Genomic DNA, 18766 nt, shown 5'->3' with positions numbered 1-18766 from the left:
AATAAACACGTATTTTTTTCTTTTATACGGAGTTACGCTATGTGGCCACTTCTCTTTATTTTTCCCTATGCGCCACTAACACACTGAGCCAATTGGTTTTGGGATACCAACATCAGTATAGCTTCCGGCTTACTCCTGGGAACCTATTCCATATAAAGACCTACCCACCAGTTGGACCTACGCTTCCTGCCAAGGATTGCTGTTTGACAATCGTCATATAAAGCCTTGACTGACCTCTTTTGGCATATGCCACCAGTGGTCAACAAGTTCCGGTAAGCCTGCACTTTTTCCGGTGATGGGTTTGTCACGTTAAAGGAGTCACGCTTTCTCCATTTATTCACTGTTTCACTTGAATGTCTTGTGGATGTTGATGAACTTTGCTATACACATCGGATCATCACACCAAGGAGTTTTGTTGGACTCTGTTTTTATGTTTGATACCACCTTAGGTGCATCAGTTCACGTGCCAGTCGGCACTGTTGTCACTCCTCGCCACAGAGGAATTTCACATGTTTCACAATTTGTGTCTTACATTTATTAATGTTATATGTGTTTTATTTTTTACTATACACATTTTTTGGTATTTTGATATTCATTTATTAATTTTAGCGCTACACATACGTATTTCTTGGTTGTTTTGCTTTTTTGAATGAGCCGTGTCAGCAGCTACCATTTACGCACACCTGGCAGCGCAGGGTATCCACTCTCTTTCGCAAAAGTTATAGTGTATACAAAATAGGGGCTAGAATTATGGCGATCTGCGATTGTCATCATGACTGCGACTTTATGGCGGACACTTTTGACACATTTTTGGGACCATTGTCATTTTTACAGCAATCAGTGCTATAAAAATGCACTGATTACTGTGAAAATGACACTGGCAGTAAAGGGGTTAACCACTAGGTGGCGCTGGAGGGGTTAAGTGTGCCCTAGGGAGTGCTTCTATCTGTTGGGCTGTGTGTGACACGACAGTGATCACCACAGGAAGATGTGATCACTTTCCTGTCACTAGGAAGACTAGGGAAATGCTTGTTTACATCAGAATTTCCCCGTTCTTCCTCACCGTGATACGATCGCGGGTATGCCTGCGGATATCGAGTCACGGAGCTTGCGGCGGCGAGCGTCAACAATGCCAATTCTTAAAGGGGACGTATATATACGTCCTTTTGCGCAGCTTTGGCATTTTGCCGATGTATATCGTCGTGCAGCGGCCGGCAAGCGGTTAAAAGCAGACTCATTACTCAAAGCATAAACAGTATAAGTGCAAAAAGTTTTTAGGAAAAGTAATTTGAATGGTCAGCCCACTGAAAAAATATTTGTTAGTATACTTGGAGTCCGGAGGGCCAAGTTTCGCACAACATTCCTATTTCTCTTGAGTGGTGGGATCACCTTGCTATGGGTCCTAGATATGCCCCACTCCAGCACCTTTTTTGGGGTGTTCCATGATGTTCCCGAGAATAAGTAAATCTTTTAAAACCTGATCAGAATATAAAAAATCATACATCGAATACGATATTGTTGTGTAACATGTTGTATAGGTTTATACAGACTATACAGTACATTCCATTTATGTTTTATAGTCCTATTTGATGAGACGTGCTACTCTGAGGTCAACGAGTGCTACTCAAATAAGTCCCCCTACGATGTGACTACGAAAAGACCGCTCCGGCTCCCCTTACCTGAATCTCCGAAGAAGATGAATACTCGATTGCTGCTCTACACCAGAAACAACTCTGAAACCTACCAAGTAAGTCCCCAGAAGGATAAATTACCTGCCTGAACCCTCACACTTTCAAGGTACACTTTCTTCTAATATACTATAAATGACCTACCTAACCCCTCTCACCTTCCATGTAAGTTATCTCCAAAAAATATGACCTTATGAAAGTCTATATTCCAACATTGGCCGGGTTCGCGCTGGTACGAAATACGCTCCGACTTTGGGAGCACATGTCACATGACGTGTGTAAAGCCTTGTACACACGCTTAGATTTTCAGATGACCGAATGCCCGTTTTTTGTGGCATGCTAGTGTCATAAAAAGTGGGTAACTAAAGCGCTAGCCAACAGTGAAAATGATAAGTGACCAAAAACTCAAAATGCTGCTCAAATCTAAAATGTGCTAACAACAAATATAGGGTATAAAGTGGAAGTGATGAGCGCAAACTGAGAGTGAATATAAAGACAGTCAAAAGACTGATGACATCTATAGATCAACAAAAATTTACAAAACATAAACCATAAACCATAAATAAAGTCCAAAACTTAGAACCAAAAAAAAATTAATGTGTCAAACGTATGGATAAAGTCCAGTGTATATAAATCAAATGAATCAACTAGTAAAAAGCTTCTGCCCTTGGACATCAATGTGGACAATCTGTATGGAACTTCACAATGATTGAGCTCACAGAGCGCTTACCTCCAATTAGAGGATAATGCGTGTCAACGAAATCCTCGAGATATTGTGATGGTTTCCCAGGGGAATCCCCTCCAGTCAAAGGATGATGCCTGTCCCTGAAATCCTCCTATTGCTGGGTTGAACTCCAGGAGCGTTCTCTGTGTACACTAGTATACCTTTCAGCGCCGTCCACGCCCAAAAACTGATGGTGTGAACAGACAGATTGTCCACATTGATGTCCAAGGGCAGAAGCTTTTTACTAGTTGATTCATTTGATTTATATACACTGGACTTTATCCATACATTTGACACATTAATAGTTTTTTGGTTCTAAGTTTTGGACTTTATTTATGGTTTATGGTTTATGTTTTGTCAATTTTTGTTGATCTATAGATGTCATCAGTCTTTTGACTGTCTTTATATTAATGCTAGTGTCATGTCGAAAGTGAAGAGGTTACTCATAATACAATTTTTTTTTTACGACAGAATACAACGTCAGAAGTGTTGAATGTGTTGAATAGTTTTGTATGTATTCTTTCGTTTCTAAGCATGCATAGTCTTGCTCTTACGATTTTTTTCGTACGAAAAACATACTAACTGGTTAACGCCCGCCGCATGTACATTTACGTCCACAGAATGGCACGTACAGGCATATAGGCGTTCATGTACGTCCCCGCCTTTCCGCATGTTGGGGGTCCGATCGGGACCCCCCCGGTACATGCGGCGGTCGGTAACCCGCGGGGAGCGATCCGGGACGACGGCGCGGCTATTCGTTTATAGCCGCTCCGTCGCGATCGCTCCCTGGAGCTAAAGAACGGGGAGAGCCGTATGTAAACACGGCTTCCCCGTGCTTCACTGTGGCGGCTGCATCGATCAAGTGATCCCTTTTATAGGGAGACACGATCGATGACGTCAGTCCTACAGCCACACCCCCCATCAGTTGTAAACACACACTAGGTGAACCCTAACTCCTACAGCGCCCCCTGTGGTTAACTCCCAAACTGCAACTGTCATTTTCACAATAAACAATGCAATTTAAATGCATTTTTTGCTGTGAAAATGACAATGGTCCCAAAAATGTGTCAAAATTGTCCGAAGTGTCCGCCATAATGTCGCAGTCACGAAAAAAATCGCTGATCGCCGCCATTAGTAGTAAAAAAAAAAAAATAATAAAAATGCAATAAAACTATCCCCTATTTTGTAAACGCTATAAATTTTGCGCAAACCAATCGATAAACGCTTATTGCGATTTTTTTTTACCAAAAATAGGTAGAAGAATACGTATCGGCCTAAACTGAGGGAAAAAAATGTTATATATGTTTTTGGGGGATATTTATTATAGCAAAAAGTAAAAAATATTGAATTTTTTTCAAAATTGTCGCTCTATTTTTGTTTATAGCGCAAAAAATAAAAACCGCAGAGGTGATCAAATACCACCAAAAAAAAAACTCTATTTGTGGGGAAAAACAGGACGCCATTTTTTGGTTAGAGAGTTACGTCGCACGACCGCGCAATTGTCTGTTAAAGCGACGCAGTGCCGAATCGCAAAACCTGGCCTGGGCATTTAGCAACAAAATGGTCCGGGGCTTAAGTGGCTAATGAAGCGAAAATCGGACATTAAGTTTACATTCAACAAAAAATTTATAGTCTGCGCATCCAGCTTTCGTCTGCCGAAAAAGCGAAATCGGCTGTCGAAAGCACCATACTAACGATCCGAAAATCGGCAAACAGCTCGTCGTAGGAATTTTTCCATCCGATTTTCATATGGTGTTTATGGGCCTTAAATCAATGATTCCCGATGAGAGCCCTCTTAACCACTTAAGCCCCGGACCAATATGCTGGCTAAAGACCCAAGGTGTTTTTACAGTTCGGGACTGCGTCGCTTTAACAGACAATTGCGCGGTCGTGCGACGTGGCTCCCAAACAAAATTGGCGTCCTTTTTTCCCCACAAATAGAGCTTTCTTTTGGTGGTATTTGATCACATCTGCGGTTTTTAGTTTTTGCGCTATAAACAAAAATAGAGCGACAATTTTGAAAAAAAATCAATATTTTTTACTTTTTGCTATAATAAATATCCCCCAAAAACATATATAATTTTTTTTTCTCAGTTTAGGCGATACGTATTCTTCTACCTATTTTTGGTAAAAAAAATCGCAATAATCGTTTATCGGTTGGTTTGCGCAAAATTTATAGCGTTTACAAAATAGGGGATAGTTTTATTGCATTTTTTTTTTTTTTTTTTTTTTTTACTACTAATGGCGGCGATCAGCGATTTTTTTCGTGACTGCGACATTATGGCGGACACTTCGGACAATTTTGACACATTTTTGGGACCATTGTCATTTTCACAGCAAAAAATGCATTTAAATTGCATTCTTTATTGTGAAAATGACAGTTGCAGTTTGGGAGTTAACCACAGGGGGCGCTGTAGGTGTTAGGGTTCACTTTGTGAGTGTTTAGAACTGTAGGGGGGTGTGGCTGTAGGTCTGACATCATCGATCGTGTCTCCCCTATAAAGGGGATGACGCGATCGATACGCCGCCATAGTGAAGCACGGGGAAGCCGTGTTTAAAAACGGCTCTCCCCGTTCTTCAGCTCCCGGTCCCGGAGCTTCGGACCGGGTCCCAGTAGCGCGCCGCGGGCGCGCGCCCGCGACCCACGGCTGGGTACAAGTACAGGACGTATATATACGTGCTTGTGCCCAGCCGTGCCATTCTGCCGACGTATATGTGCAGGAGGCGGTCCGGAAGTGGTTAACTGTCACATGTCGGTCCGACTTTGAAAAAGTTTCCTGCACTACTTTGGTCTGACTTTTGTCCTACTTCAGCCCATTGAATATCAACTTGTCCTAACCATTAGACTTGTGACATCTGACATGGTGATTACAGTAACAGTAAAAGGAATTTCACACTGGGATTGTTTTGATTGGTCAAAGGGCAAGTCAGACTATCACAAAGTCAGAGCAAAATCTTATCCTGTTCATTCAAGTCTGATGGAAGTAGGACCAAAGTAGGACCGATGTAGGATCCATGTTGCAAGGCAAAGTAGGATGACAGTTGTACAACATTCATGTCATACCAGTGTGAACCTCGCCTTATTTGGCTTTGTTTAATTTGTGTGACCTAGACTCTATAGCTTGAGTCTCAGGAGTTATGCCGTGTACACACGATCGTTTTTTCCGATGAAAAAAGTCAGATGGACAAAAAAACAATCGTTTGCGGGCCCCATCGGTCTTTTTTCCATCGGTGTAAAAAAAATAGAACATGTTTTAAATTTTTCCGAGGGAAAAAAAAACAATAGGAAATTCCGATCATCTGTGTGGAATTCCTTTGGAGAAAAATCCATGCATGCTCAGAATCAAGTTGACGCATGCTCGGAAGCATTGAACTTCATTTTTTTCGGCTGGTCGTAGTGTTTTACGTCACCGCGTTTTGGACGGTCGGAATTTAGTCTGATGGTGTGTATGCAAGACTGATGAAAGTCAGCTTCATCGGATTTTATTCCATAGGAAATCCGATCGTGGGTACGCAGCATTATAGTTCACCTGATTTCTAAAGCCGCGTACACACGATCGGTTCGTCTGATGAAAACGGTCCGTTTTCATCAGACGAACCGATCGTGTGTGGGCCCCATCGTTTTTTTATCCATCGGTGAAAAAACTAGGAACTTGTTTTAAAATGATCTGATGGTTAAAAAACCGATAGAAAAAAACGATCGTCTGTGGGCACGTCCATCGGTTAAAAATCCACGCATGCTCAGAATCAAGTCGACGCATGCTCGGAAGCATTGAACTTCATTTTTCTCAGCATGTCGTAGTGTTTTACGCCACCACGTTCTGACACGATGGGTTTTTTAATTGATGGTGTGTAGGCAAAACTGATGAAAGTCAGCTTCATCGGATATCTGATGAAAAAATCCATCAGACCGTTTTCATCGGATGAACCGATTGTGTGTACAGGGCATAACAGTTGCTGCCCCTCAGCTGCAACTTCAGAGGCTGGCAAGTCTTCAGGTAACTGTTGACCCTTCAAATAATGGCACTGTTCTTATATCTAACCTAACGATTGGAATTGCAATTCCCCCCACATGTGTGCAGTTTGGTTGAGTTCAGGTCTCTGTCTTGTACTAGAGACTATGGGCCAGATTCAGAAAGATTAGCGTATCTTTCTGCGGGCGTAGCTCATCTCATATGCGCTACGCCGCCGTAACACAGTCAGGCGAGTAGTGTATTCTGAAAGATCTTACACCCGAAGTTACGGCGGCGTAGTGTATATGGGCGGGCGTAAGCCCGCCTAATTCAAATGTGGATGATGTGGGCGTGTTTTATTTCAATTACTTGTGACCTCACGTAATTGACGTTTCTTATGAATGGCGCATGCGTCGTCCGTGAACGTTTCCAAGTGCGCATGCTCCAAATTACGCCGCAAACTGTCAATGCTTTTGACGTGAACGTAACTTACGTACAACCCTATTCGCGAACGACTTAAGCAAACAACGTAAAATACTACGCTGTTCGTACGTTTCCTAACATGACTTACCCCTGCTTTATGAGGGGTAACTTTACGCCAGAAAAAGCCTTACGTAAACTACGTGATTTGCATATTCCTCGCGTAAATCTACGGAAGCGCCACCTAGCGGCCAGCGTAAATATGCAACTAAGATACGACGGCGTAAGTGGCTTACGCCAGTCGGATCTTAGCAAAATTCCGTGGTATCTTGTTTTCTGAATACAGAAAAAATAAGTTACGCGGCGTATCAATAGATAGGCCAGCGTAACTTCTTTCTGAATCTGGCCCTATGTTTTTTTTTTAAAGCGGAGGTTCACCCATAGCGAACACATTTTCCCCTTAGCTTCATGCTCGTTTTGTCTAGGGGAATCGGCTAGTTGTTTTAAAATATGATCCGTACTTACCGTTTACGAGATGCATCTTCTCCGCCACTTCCGGGTATGGGTCTTCGGGAGCGGGCATTCCTTCTTGATTGACAGTCTTCTGAGAGGCTTCCGACGGTCGCATCCATCGCGTCACGATTTTCCGAAAGAAGCCGAACGTCGGTGCGCAGGCGCAGTATAAAGCCGCACCGACGTTCGGCTTCTTTCGGCTACGAGTGACGCGATGGATGCGACCGTCGGAAGCCTCTCGGAAGAATGTCAATCAAGAAGGAACGCCCGCTCCCGAAGACCCATACCCGGAAGCGACGGAGAAGATGCATCTCGAAAACGGGTAAGTACGGCTCATATTTTAAAACAACTAGTCGATTCCCCTAGACAAAACGAGCATGCATCTAAGGGGAAAAGAGAAAAAAAAAACCTAATTGGGTGAACTCCCGCTTTAAGAGAGGAGAGAAGTAGCTGTCTTCTTTTAGACTGTCTCTGCTTAATAAAAGATCAATGTAGAGCTATAGAGAGCAGGCCAATAGAAAAGAGAAGGAGGGAAGTCACTGAATAACTTGGCTTAAGCCACGTACACACGATCGGAAATTCTCACAAGAAAACCGTGGATTTTTTCTGACGGAATGTTGGCTCAAACTTGTGTTGCATACACACGGTCACACAAATCTTGTCGGAAATTCTGACCATCAAGAACGCAGTGACGTACAACACGTACGACGAGCCAAGATCAATGAAGTTCAATAGGCAGTTCAGCTCTTCTGCTTGATTCTGAGCATGCGTGTTTTTTTGGTGCGTCGGAATTGCATACAGATGAGCGACTTTTCCGATAGGAACTTTTTCCTGTCGGAAAAATAGAGAACCTGCTCTCAATCCTTTGTTGCGACAGCAAAAGTCCGATGGAGCACACACACGGTCGGAATTTCCAACCAAAAGCTCACATCGGACTTTTCTTGTCCGAATTTCCGATGTGTGTACGCGGCATTAGTCTATAATCTGAACGTCACCTACTGAGCTCTCTAAGCAGTGGTTCTTCCAGCAAAGCAGTTAAGAATAGCATTGTAACAAAGTAACCCAGAGCCCCCCTGGTGGCTTTAAATAAGTAATTTTGAAAAAAAAAAAAAGTAATTTCATACTTACCGTACATATTTCAAATGTACAGTGGAACCTCGGATTACGAGCATAATCCGTTCCAGGAGAATGCTCGTAATCCAAAGTGAGTTTCCCCATTGAAGTCAAAGGAAACGAAAATAATTTGTTCTGCATTGACTTCAATGGCATGCAATACTGCATGTGGCCAGAGGTTGGGAGGCGCCGGAGAGCCTCGGAAACACGCGGAAAAGGCCCAAAGACAGCTCAGCTTACCTCGGGAAACCTCAGAAAGGCTCGGGAACTGAGTATTTCCGAGTCTTTCCAAGCATGTCCGAACTGCTCCAAACGGCGCTGATTGGCTCCGGCACCCCCCACCTCTGGCCAAACGCGGTACTGCACTCCGCTTTGGCTTCAATCCTGCTCGTTTTGTGAGACAACACTTGCAAACCGAGTTAGGATTTTTTTTAATACAGAACTCGTATTGTGACACGCTCGTTAATTGCGTTACTCGCAATCCGAGGTTCCACTGTATCTGGCAATAACAACAACACAAAATTTAGAAACCTTATGACCCTTATACATTTTCACTGACATGGGGGGTTTGGGGAGTCAGTCAAGGCACTTTGTTTATTTTCATATACATTTTTCGTCCTCAGGTGATCAACATTTCTGACGTCAATTCCATCAGAGCATCGAATTTCAGTACAAATAGGACGACACGAATTGTCATTCATGGATATACTGACAGTGCTGAAACTCCATGGGTGATTGAGATGTGCAAGGTACAGTCCTGACAGAAATAGAATTAGCAGCAAGAAAAAGAGGACAAAGCAGATTTATTTCAAGGATTATTTACTAAAGATGTTCCATTGGTTCAGCTGATAGACAGACTTGATTTATCATGATCATCAGTAGTGTTGCTCACGAATCTTCGTATTGCGAATATTCGGCTCGAATATGGCATATTCGAGTATTCGCGAATGTCTCGAATTTCGCGGCCAATATTCGCTATTCCGAATATAAAAAAAAAAAAAATTGCGAAATTTCGCTAATGCGAATTTATTGCGAACATTTTGCGAATTTTTTTATTTTTTTTTCTGATTGGCTCTGATGCAAAAGAAGGGCGGAGAAAGTATTCGCGAATATTCGGAAATCGAATATTCGGAATATTTTATCAAAAAAAAAATGTTGTGAAATATTTTGACAACTGTGGTAGGAGAACTCTGATTGGCTCTGATGCAAAAGAAGGGCGGAGAAAGTATTCGCGAATATTCGGAAATCGAATATTCGGAATATTTTATCAAAAAAAAAATGTTGTGAAATATTTTGACAACTGTGGTAGGAGAACTCTGATTGGCTCTGATGCAAAAGAAGGGCGGAGAAAGTATTCTCGAATATTCGGAAATCGAATATTCGGAATATTTTATCAAAAAAAAAATGTTGTGAAATATTTTGACAACTGTGGTAGGAGAACTCTGATTGGCTCTGATGCAAAAGAAGGGCGGAGAAAGTATTCGCGAATATTCGATTTCCGAATATTCGCAAATACTTTCTCCGCCCTTCTTTTGCATCAGAGCCAATCAGAAAAAAAAATTGCAAAATGTTCGCAATAAATTCGCATTAGCGAAATTTCGCAATTTTTTTTTTTTTTTTAAATATCACGAATATTCGATTTTAGCGAATATTTCACGAATATTCGGCTATATATTCGTGATATATCGCGAAATCGAATATGGCGTATTCCGCTCAACACTAATCATCAGTTCCACCTTGAACAAAGCGCAATATTTTTTTATTAAAGTGGATGTAAGCCCTCACATATACCCAGTGAAGTGAACAGCCGCAGATGATACACAGAGATGAAACAAATCTCCCTACATAAGTTTTACATGTATATCTGCTGTCTTCATCTGTATGTTATCCTTTAGAAAATGCACATTGTGTTATAGATTTTCTCTTCCTGTTCAGCACTGGGGGGGAGATTCAGATAGAGATACGATGGCGTATCTCCTGATACGCCTTCGTATCTCTGAGATCCGACGGTCGGATCTATGCGACTGATTCATAAGAATCAGTTACGCATAGATATCCCTTAAATCCGACAGGTGTAAGTCACTTAAACCGTCGGTTTTTAGGCGGCAATCTCCCGCCGGGCGCTAGGTGGCGCTTCCATTTGTATACGCGACGAATATGCAAATAAGGAGATCCGCCGATTCCTAAACGAACGCCCGCCCGTCGCTTTTTTTTTACGTCGTTTGCGTTCAGCTTTTTCCGGCGGATAGTTACCCCTGCTATATGCGGCGTATCCAATGTTAAGTATGGCCGTCGTTCCCACGCCGAGTTTTGAATTTTTACGTTGTTTGCGTACGTCGATTCAAAATAAGGCCGGACGCAAGTTACGCTCACGCCGAAACCACTGACTTCCTAGCGACGTCATTGGGAGCAATGCACGCCGGGAAAAATCGCGGACGGCGCATGCGCATTTAAATCGGCGCAGGGACGCGCCTGATTTAAATACTACACTCCCCCTAGCCGCGTAATTTGAATTCCGCCGGGGGATTTACGATCCGCCGGCGCAAGTTTCGAGGTAAGTGCTTTCTGAATACTGCACTAGCCTCTCAAAATTGCACCGGCGGATCGTAAATCAGATAGATTAGTGGATTATTGACATACAGCCAAGACAGTTGATTGGAGAAAAGGCACACACCCCTACTCCACATTGGCAAAGGAAGGAAGAAATGTGCAGAGCTCTGCTGAGAGAAGGCAAGCTCTCTGCTAATCTATTTATAGCAACCTCCCAAGACACAAACTTCAGGCTGGTCTTATCTCCCATCTCGGAGAACTTGTCAGAAGTTATCAAGCTGATAACAGAGCTACAGAACAAAAGAAACACACGGGACTCAGTGCTTTGGAGAGAGATAAGAAAACACTACGGGCCAGATCCACAAAGCAGTTACGCTGGCGTATCTATTGATACGCCGCGTAACTGCTAGGTTGCTCCGGCGTATCTTTGTTTTGTATCCACAAAACAAGATACGCCTAAAGCTGGGCTAGATCCGACTGCCGTACGTCTTAGTACGCCGTGGGATCTAAGGTGCATATTTACGCTGGCCGCTCGGTGGCGCTTCTGTCAATTTCCGCGTCGAGTATGCAAATTAGCTAGATACGCAAATCCACAAACGTACGTCCGGCCGGCGCATTTTTTTACGTCGTTTCCGTAAGGCTTTTTTCGGCGTAACGTTACCCCTGCTTTATGAGGTGTACGCAATGTTAATTATGGACGTCGGGCCAGCGTCGTGTACGTCGTTTGCGTAAAACGTTCGCGAATAGGGCTTTGCGTAGAATGACGTTCACGTCTAAAGCATTGGCTTGTTGCGGGTTAATTTGGAGCATGCGCACTGGGATACCCCCACGGACGGCGCATGCGCCGTTCAGAAAAAACGTCATTTACGTCAGGTCAAGACGTATTAACATAAAACACGCCCCCATCTCATCCATTTGAATTGCGCGCCCTTACGCCGACAAAGTTACACAAATTCTTTGTGGATACGGGAAATACGCTGTAAGTTACGGCGGCGTAGTGTATCTGAGATACACTACGCCGGACGTAAAGAAGCGCTACGTGGATCTGGCCCTACAGATATATGTGCCAAGATCGAATTTCATGACTCGGGGCTACGTCCACTTTAAATGACATCAGGAAAATTCTACATATGGCCACTGGATGGAGCTGACGATCATAACATAAGCATGTTTCTAAAAATATAGCAAACATTTGTGATGCCTGTGCAAATGGTGTAAGACTTCTGTACACAAATGTCTTCTATATAAGGCCTAATTTTTGGTTTAGTGCTATCATTAGACATATTATACATTAGAGTCAGCATACATATGTTCAGGGCTTTTTTTCTCCGATAATAGGTTCAGGTGCTCACCCTTATCTCCATCCCCTACCCACATTCAAGCATGATCCTCTGCAGCCAGCAATAATAAACCCCTCAGGAATAATAGATCCACAACCAGCAACACTAGACCCCCCCTCAGGAACAATAGATTCTCTTAGCAACAGTAGATCCCCAGCAACAATAGTTTCCCCTTCCCCAGCAACAATGGGCCAAATCCTCAAAAGGGATACGCAGGCGGATCTGCTGTTCAGCCTGCGTATCCCTGTGCCTATCTTTGGAACTGATCCTCAGAAGCCGTTTTCCAAAGATAGGCAGAAGATCTGACATCTGTAAGAGACTTACACTGTCGGATCTTAGGATGCAGTACCGCATCCGCCGCTGGGGGCATTTCGCATTGAAATGCCGCTTTGCGTATGCAAATGAGGACTTACGGAGATCCACAAAGCTTTTCAGCTTTGTTTTTTCTGCGTAAGTTTACGTTTGCATACGTAAAATTAGTTCTGCTTTTACAAGGTGTAAACTGTTTACACCTTGTAAAAACAGACCTTTTTTTCGATCGCCGCGATTTTTTTAAAATTTTGAATTTTATTTTTCGCCGCGTAACTTTATTTTTACCCGACGCAACTTTATTGTCCCGTCGCAATCCACAAAGCCCGGCGTAACGTAATTTCACGCGCTGCCCATCGGGAAAATTACGTCACGAGCATGCGCAGTACGGCCGGCGCGGGAGCGCGCCTCATTTAAATTGTCATCGCCCCCTGGATAACAGGACCGCCTTGCGCCGGGAGAATTTAGGTTACACTGCGTGAAATTTCTAGGTAAGTGCTTTGTGGATCGGGCACTTAGGTAGAAATTTCCCGCCAGTGTAACTTAAATGGGAAAAATTAAGTTAGGCTACGATTTTGAGGATTTGGCCCAATATTCCCCCAGTAACAAAATACACCCTCCAGTGACAATAGATCCTTCTAGCAACAATAGACCCCGGTAACAATAGATCCCCTATGGCAACAATAAATTCCCACAGCAACAATAACCCCTCCCAGCAAGAATTGCTTCACCCCCCACACAAAAAATACCCCCCCCCAGCAACACTAGGCCCCAATGTAACAATACAGTGGAAACAAATGCCCACCACCCCCACCTATAACTGGCCTTCGCAGCAAGGAGCACATGGAAAGGGCGACATATGAAAAAAATATATATATATTTCCAAGCTCAAACTTACCGACCAGCCTGTGACCAACTGGAATTACCTGTCTAACAGTGGGCATTAAAAACGGGGGTTTAGCCCCCATTCACACCTAGGCGTTTTGTCGCCTGTAGTGTGACGCCGCAGCAGCCCCGAGACGCTGGAGGGATGAAAACACATTGCCCTCTATGGAGATGGTTCACATCTCCACGCCGAACGCCGAACGCCGTACGCCTGAAAAAAAGTCCCGGACCTTTTTTTCAGGCGGCTTTCGGCGTTCGGCATAGGAAATGTGAACCATCTCCATAGAGGGGGTGAGGCTGCATTCACAATCGCGGTACAAAACGCTGCAATTTGTCGCCGCAATTCGCGGGACAAAGCGCCGCGATTTTGTACGTCTAGGTGTGAATGCAGCCTCAGTATGCACACATTTGCAAGTTCGTGCGTATGCTAAAGGCCCTATTAATAACAACAATACAGTAGATATCCCAGCAGCCAGAAACAATAGACCCTCCAACAGCCAGCAACAATAGACATCCACCAGCAACAATAGATCCTTCTTAAAAACAAGAGATCTCCCCAGCAACAATAAACCCCAACCAGCAACAATGCAGTAGATCTTCCAGCAGCCACCATCAATAGACACACCAGCAGCCAGCAACAATAGATCCTTCCCTCAACAATAGATCCCTCCCAGCAACAATTGACACCCTAGCATAGGTGTGCGCAGCCTATTGCATTAAGCGCAAACATATTTGCATGTGTGTGCATGTGTATATTCAGTATACTGATGGTGTCAGTAGAGCGGTGGACGGTGTCAGTAGGGCAGAGATTGGTGTCAGTCAGGCAGTGGACAGTGTCAGTAGTTTTTATTTTTATTATATATTTTTTTATTTTTAGGAGCCCCATTAGGGAGCTTTGGTGAAATATCAGGGGTCTATTTCTGTGCGTTACTGCACGTTTAATTCTGTATAGTTCTGTGCATTAAGGCATGTTTAACGTTGTATATTTCAGTGTGTTATGTGCCAATTTAATGCTGTATTTTTCTGTGCGTTAGTGCACATTTAACGCAGTATATTTCAGTGCAATCTGCACCACACAGGGTGATTAGGGTGTGACCAGGCACACCCTGTGCGCACACCTATGCACCCTGGTAACATAAGATCCCTCCAGCAAAAATACATCTCCTACCAGCAACAATAGACCCCTCCAGCAACAATCGATCCCCTCCAGTTATAATAGATCCCCCAGAAGCCAGTATCAATAGACCCTCCAGTGCCTCATTAAGTGCTGGAGGTGCAGGAAATGCGTTCCCCCCGCATTCCTGATGAAAAAAGTCCTGAATATATTCAAGTATATATGGAATTCTGTATGTCAGCTAGTGTTTAGATTTCTGCATTTTAAAGCGGAGTTCCGGCCACAATTGCACTTTTTAAATATAAATACCCCTGTAATACACACGCTTAATGTATTCTAGTAAAGTTAGTCTGTAAACTAAGGTCCGTTTTGTTAGGTTGTTACAGCATTTAGACACTTTATAAAACAGAAATTGACTGGTGCCATCTTAAGTGTGGGCATCATGAAGCCAGACTGTATGACTTCCTGGATTTCAGCCTTGCAGATCTCGCACATGCTCAGTGCTGCACAAGCAATGTAATAGTTTTCAGATCAGGTTTCAGCACCTGTACTGTCCAAGTCACATGATTCTTCGAAGCTGGGGAGTGCACAGACTCCTGGAAAGTTACACCCACTACATTCTTAGGAGTCTGTGCGGTGAAGCATTAAGCACCTAGGTGCAGGAAGAGGGAAGATTAACTATTCTGCCTAGCAACAACACTTTGAAGGCATCTAAAAAAAAAATTCTTAAAGGACTAATGACATTTTTTTAAAACTACCGATGTAATGTTATATTTATGGGTGGAACTCCACTTTAAGACTTACACATGTGTAGTACAATATGTTTATAAGTCGCCCATAAGTCCACTGAGGTATTTCAGGTCCTCTGAGTAATAATCCATAACATCTCTGATTCCAGGCCATGCTGCAAGTGGAGGATGTGAACGTTATCGCCTTGGATTGGCAGAACGGCGCAAAGTCCCCCTACACTCAGGCCGTAAGCAATATCCGTGTTGTGGCTACCCAAGTGACCATATTCATTAAAGCTCTACAGGTAGAATAAATGCTTTATTTTCATTTGATAACACAGTTTATGCTTACAGTATATGTAATTAACTTCTCTTACTTGCCACCTTTTGGTCTGTTAAATATACCATTGAAAGTGTTTTGTTATATATGTTCAATAGGTGCAAATTAATTTAGAGCTGTCTCCTGCCCTGTGCACACTTCCTGTATTATCTTAACCACTTCATTACTGGGCACTTAAAGCGGGAGTTCACCCATTTAAAAAAAAAAAAAAAATCTCCCCTTAGCTTCCTGCTCGTTCGGTCTAGGGGAATCGGCTATTTATATTAAAATATGAGCTGTACTTACCCGTTTTCGAGCTGCATCTTCTTCCGTCGCTTCCGGGTATGGGTCTTCGGGAGCGGGCGTTCCTTCTTGATTGACATTCTTCCGAAAGGCTTCCGACGGTCGCATCCATCGCGTCACTCGTAGCCGAAAGAAGCCGAACGTCGGTGCGGCTCTATACTGCGCCTGCGCACCGACGTTCGGCTTCTTTCGGAAAATCGTGACGCGATGGATGCGACCGTCGGAAGCCTCTCGGAAACCTGTCAATCAAGAAGGAACGCCCATTCCCGAAGCCCATACCCGGAAGCGACGGAGAGGATGCGTCTCGTAAACGGGTAAGTACTGCACATATTTTAAAATAAATAGCCGATTCCCCTAGTAATAACGAGCAGGAATCTAAGGGGGAAAAGTGCCCTCTAAGGGTGAACCCCCGCTTTAAACCCCCTTCGTGCCCAGACCAATTTTCAGCTTTCAGCGCTGACGCATTTTGAATGACAATTGCGCGGTCATACAACACTTTACCCAAATTATATTTTTATCATTTTTTCCCCACAAATAGAGCTTTCTTTTGGTTGTATTTGATCATCTCTGCGATTTTAATTTTTTGCGCTATAAACAAAAAAAAGACAGAAAATTTGGGAAAAAAACACAATATTTTTTACTTTTTGTTATAATAATATCCCAATTTTTTTTAAAAAAAATATTTTTTTCCTCGGTTTAGGCCGATACGTATTCTTCTACATATTTTTTTAAAAAAAAAAAATCGCAATAAGCGTATTTGATCGGTTTTCGCAAAAGTTATAGCACCTACAAAATAGGGGATAGATTTATGATTTATTTTTTATTAGTAATGGCGGCGATCTGCAATTTTTTTTTTGTCAGGCCTGCGATATTGCAACGGACATATCGGACACTTTTGACACAAATTTGGGACCATTCACATTTATACAGCGATCAGTGCTATAAAAATGCACTAATTACTGTATAAATGTGACTGGCAGGGAAGGGGTTAACACTAGGGGGTGAGGAAGGGGTTAAATGTATTCCCTGGGTGTGTTCTAACTGTGTGGGGGGAGGGGACTGACTGGGGGAGGTGACTGATGCTGTGTCCCTATGTACAAGGGACACAGATCGGTCTCCTCTCTCCCTGACAGGACGTGGAGCTCTGTGTTTACACACACAGAGCTCCACGTCCCTGCTGTCACCACCGATCCCGTGTACCTGGCGGACATCGCGGCCACCAGGTACACGCATCGGCTTCCCAGCGATGCGCCGGCACAGCGCAATGCACTGCATTCTGTAATGCACAGAAAAAGACGTCCAAAGACGTCCACTCGGCACTTGAGAGCCGCGCTGTGGACGTCTTTTGTCTATAGCGCGGATCTCAAGTGGTTAAAGGGGGTGGCATTTAACCCTCCTAGTTATCTGGGGACTACAGAATGAATATTCTCTAAGCATAGGGGAAGGTTTTGAGCAGTTTTGCGAAAAACGGCAGGGCAGGGCTGACACCATTCAGTCCACATAAATACTATGGCCCGGATTCACAAAGCACTTACGCCGACGTATCTCGAGATACGCCGCGTAAGTGTATCTCGAGATGCGCCGTCGTATCTGTGCGCCGTGTCCACAATCTGAGATACGCCTCAAAATAGGCTGCATCCGACCGACGTAACTTTCCTACGCCGGCGTATCGTGGGCGCATATTTACGCTGGCCGCAAGGGGCGCTCCCATTGATTTTCAATGCACATATGCGCCGAGATACGCCGATTCACGAACGTAGTTGCGCCCGGCGCATAATATACGCCGTTTGCGTAAGGCGTACGTCCGGCGTAAAGTTATTCCCCATATAGGAGGCGCAACTCATGCAAAGGTATGGACCAGGGAACACAGCCGTCGTATTTTACGTTGTTTACGTAGTACGTGAATATGGCTAGGCGTAGGTTACGTTCACGTCGTAGGCAGTGATTCAACGTATCTTAGGCAGTTGTTTCGACGTGATTCTGAACATGCGCACTGGGATGTGGCCACGGAACGGCGCATGCGCCGTTCGTTTAAAGTACTTCTATGACGCTTGGCCCATCATTAGCATGGGGTCACGCCTCATTAGCATGACTCACGCCCACTTCCACATACGCCGGCTTACACCTAGGAAACCCAGCGCTGATTTGGCAGCACTGGCTTTGTGAATCCAGTGCTTGCCTCTCTGCGCTGCGTTGGCGTAGCGTAAAGAAGATACTCTACGACGGCATAAATATGCGCCAATGTTTGTGAATCCGGGCCTATGTGTTGTCAGCCCACAATCGAAAATTTGGTGCTGAGAGCATTTATGGCAGATCAGTGTGTAGTTTTCTTTACTTGCAGAGTCTGTGAGGACATAATATGTTCTATATGCTAAACCAGGGCTTTTCAAACTTTCTAAACAAAGGGTCAGTTTCTTGTCCTTCAGACTTTGGGGGGGGGGGGGGGCAGTGGCCAGCGGGAGTGGACATTTTCCTGGTGTCAATGGAAGTAAACATCACCACATTTGGTTTTAGGGGAGGAATAGTGCGCCATTGTTGGTATCATTGCGAGGAATAGTGCCCCATTGTTGGTGTAAGTAGGAGAAATGGTGCCCCATTGACAGAATAATGTCTCGTATCCATAGGCGTGCGCACACCGCACAGGGTGTGCAAGGTGTCCCTGGGCACACCCTAATCACCTTGTCTGCTGCAAATGCCCCCTGTTTGGACCCATGATATTTCACCAAAGCCCCCTAATGAGGCTCCTAAACAAATTATAAAAAAAAATATAAAAAAATTTAAATACTAATAAAAAAAAAAAAATTATT

General features: G+C 43.9%; 1 protein-coding gene across 1 annotated transcript in view; it reads left to right on the top strand.

The window, feature by feature from the left end:
* Nucleotides 1–18766, top strand: part of LOC120946803 (pancreatic lipase-related protein 2-like) — a 68995-nt gene that overhangs the window by 7002 nt on the left and 43227 nt on the right. Inside the window, exons 3-5 of the mRNA XM_040361510.1 lie at nt 1581–1747; nt 9035–9160; nt 15508–15642. Coding sequence (XP_040217444.1) covers nt 1581–1747; nt 9035–9160; nt 15508–15642 — 428 coding nt within the window. The remainder of the gene's footprint in view (nt 1–1580; nt 1748–9034; nt 9161–15507; nt 15643–18766) is intronic.

This window comes from Rana temporaria, chromosome 8 (genome assembly GCF_905171775.1).
Source record: "Rana temporaria chromosome 8, aRanTem1.1, whole genome shotgun sequence".
NCBI classification, from domain to species: Eukaryota; Metazoa; Chordata; class Amphibia; order Anura; family Ranidae; genus Rana; species Rana temporaria.
This window is presented reverse-complemented; position numbering and strand designations above follow the sequence as displayed.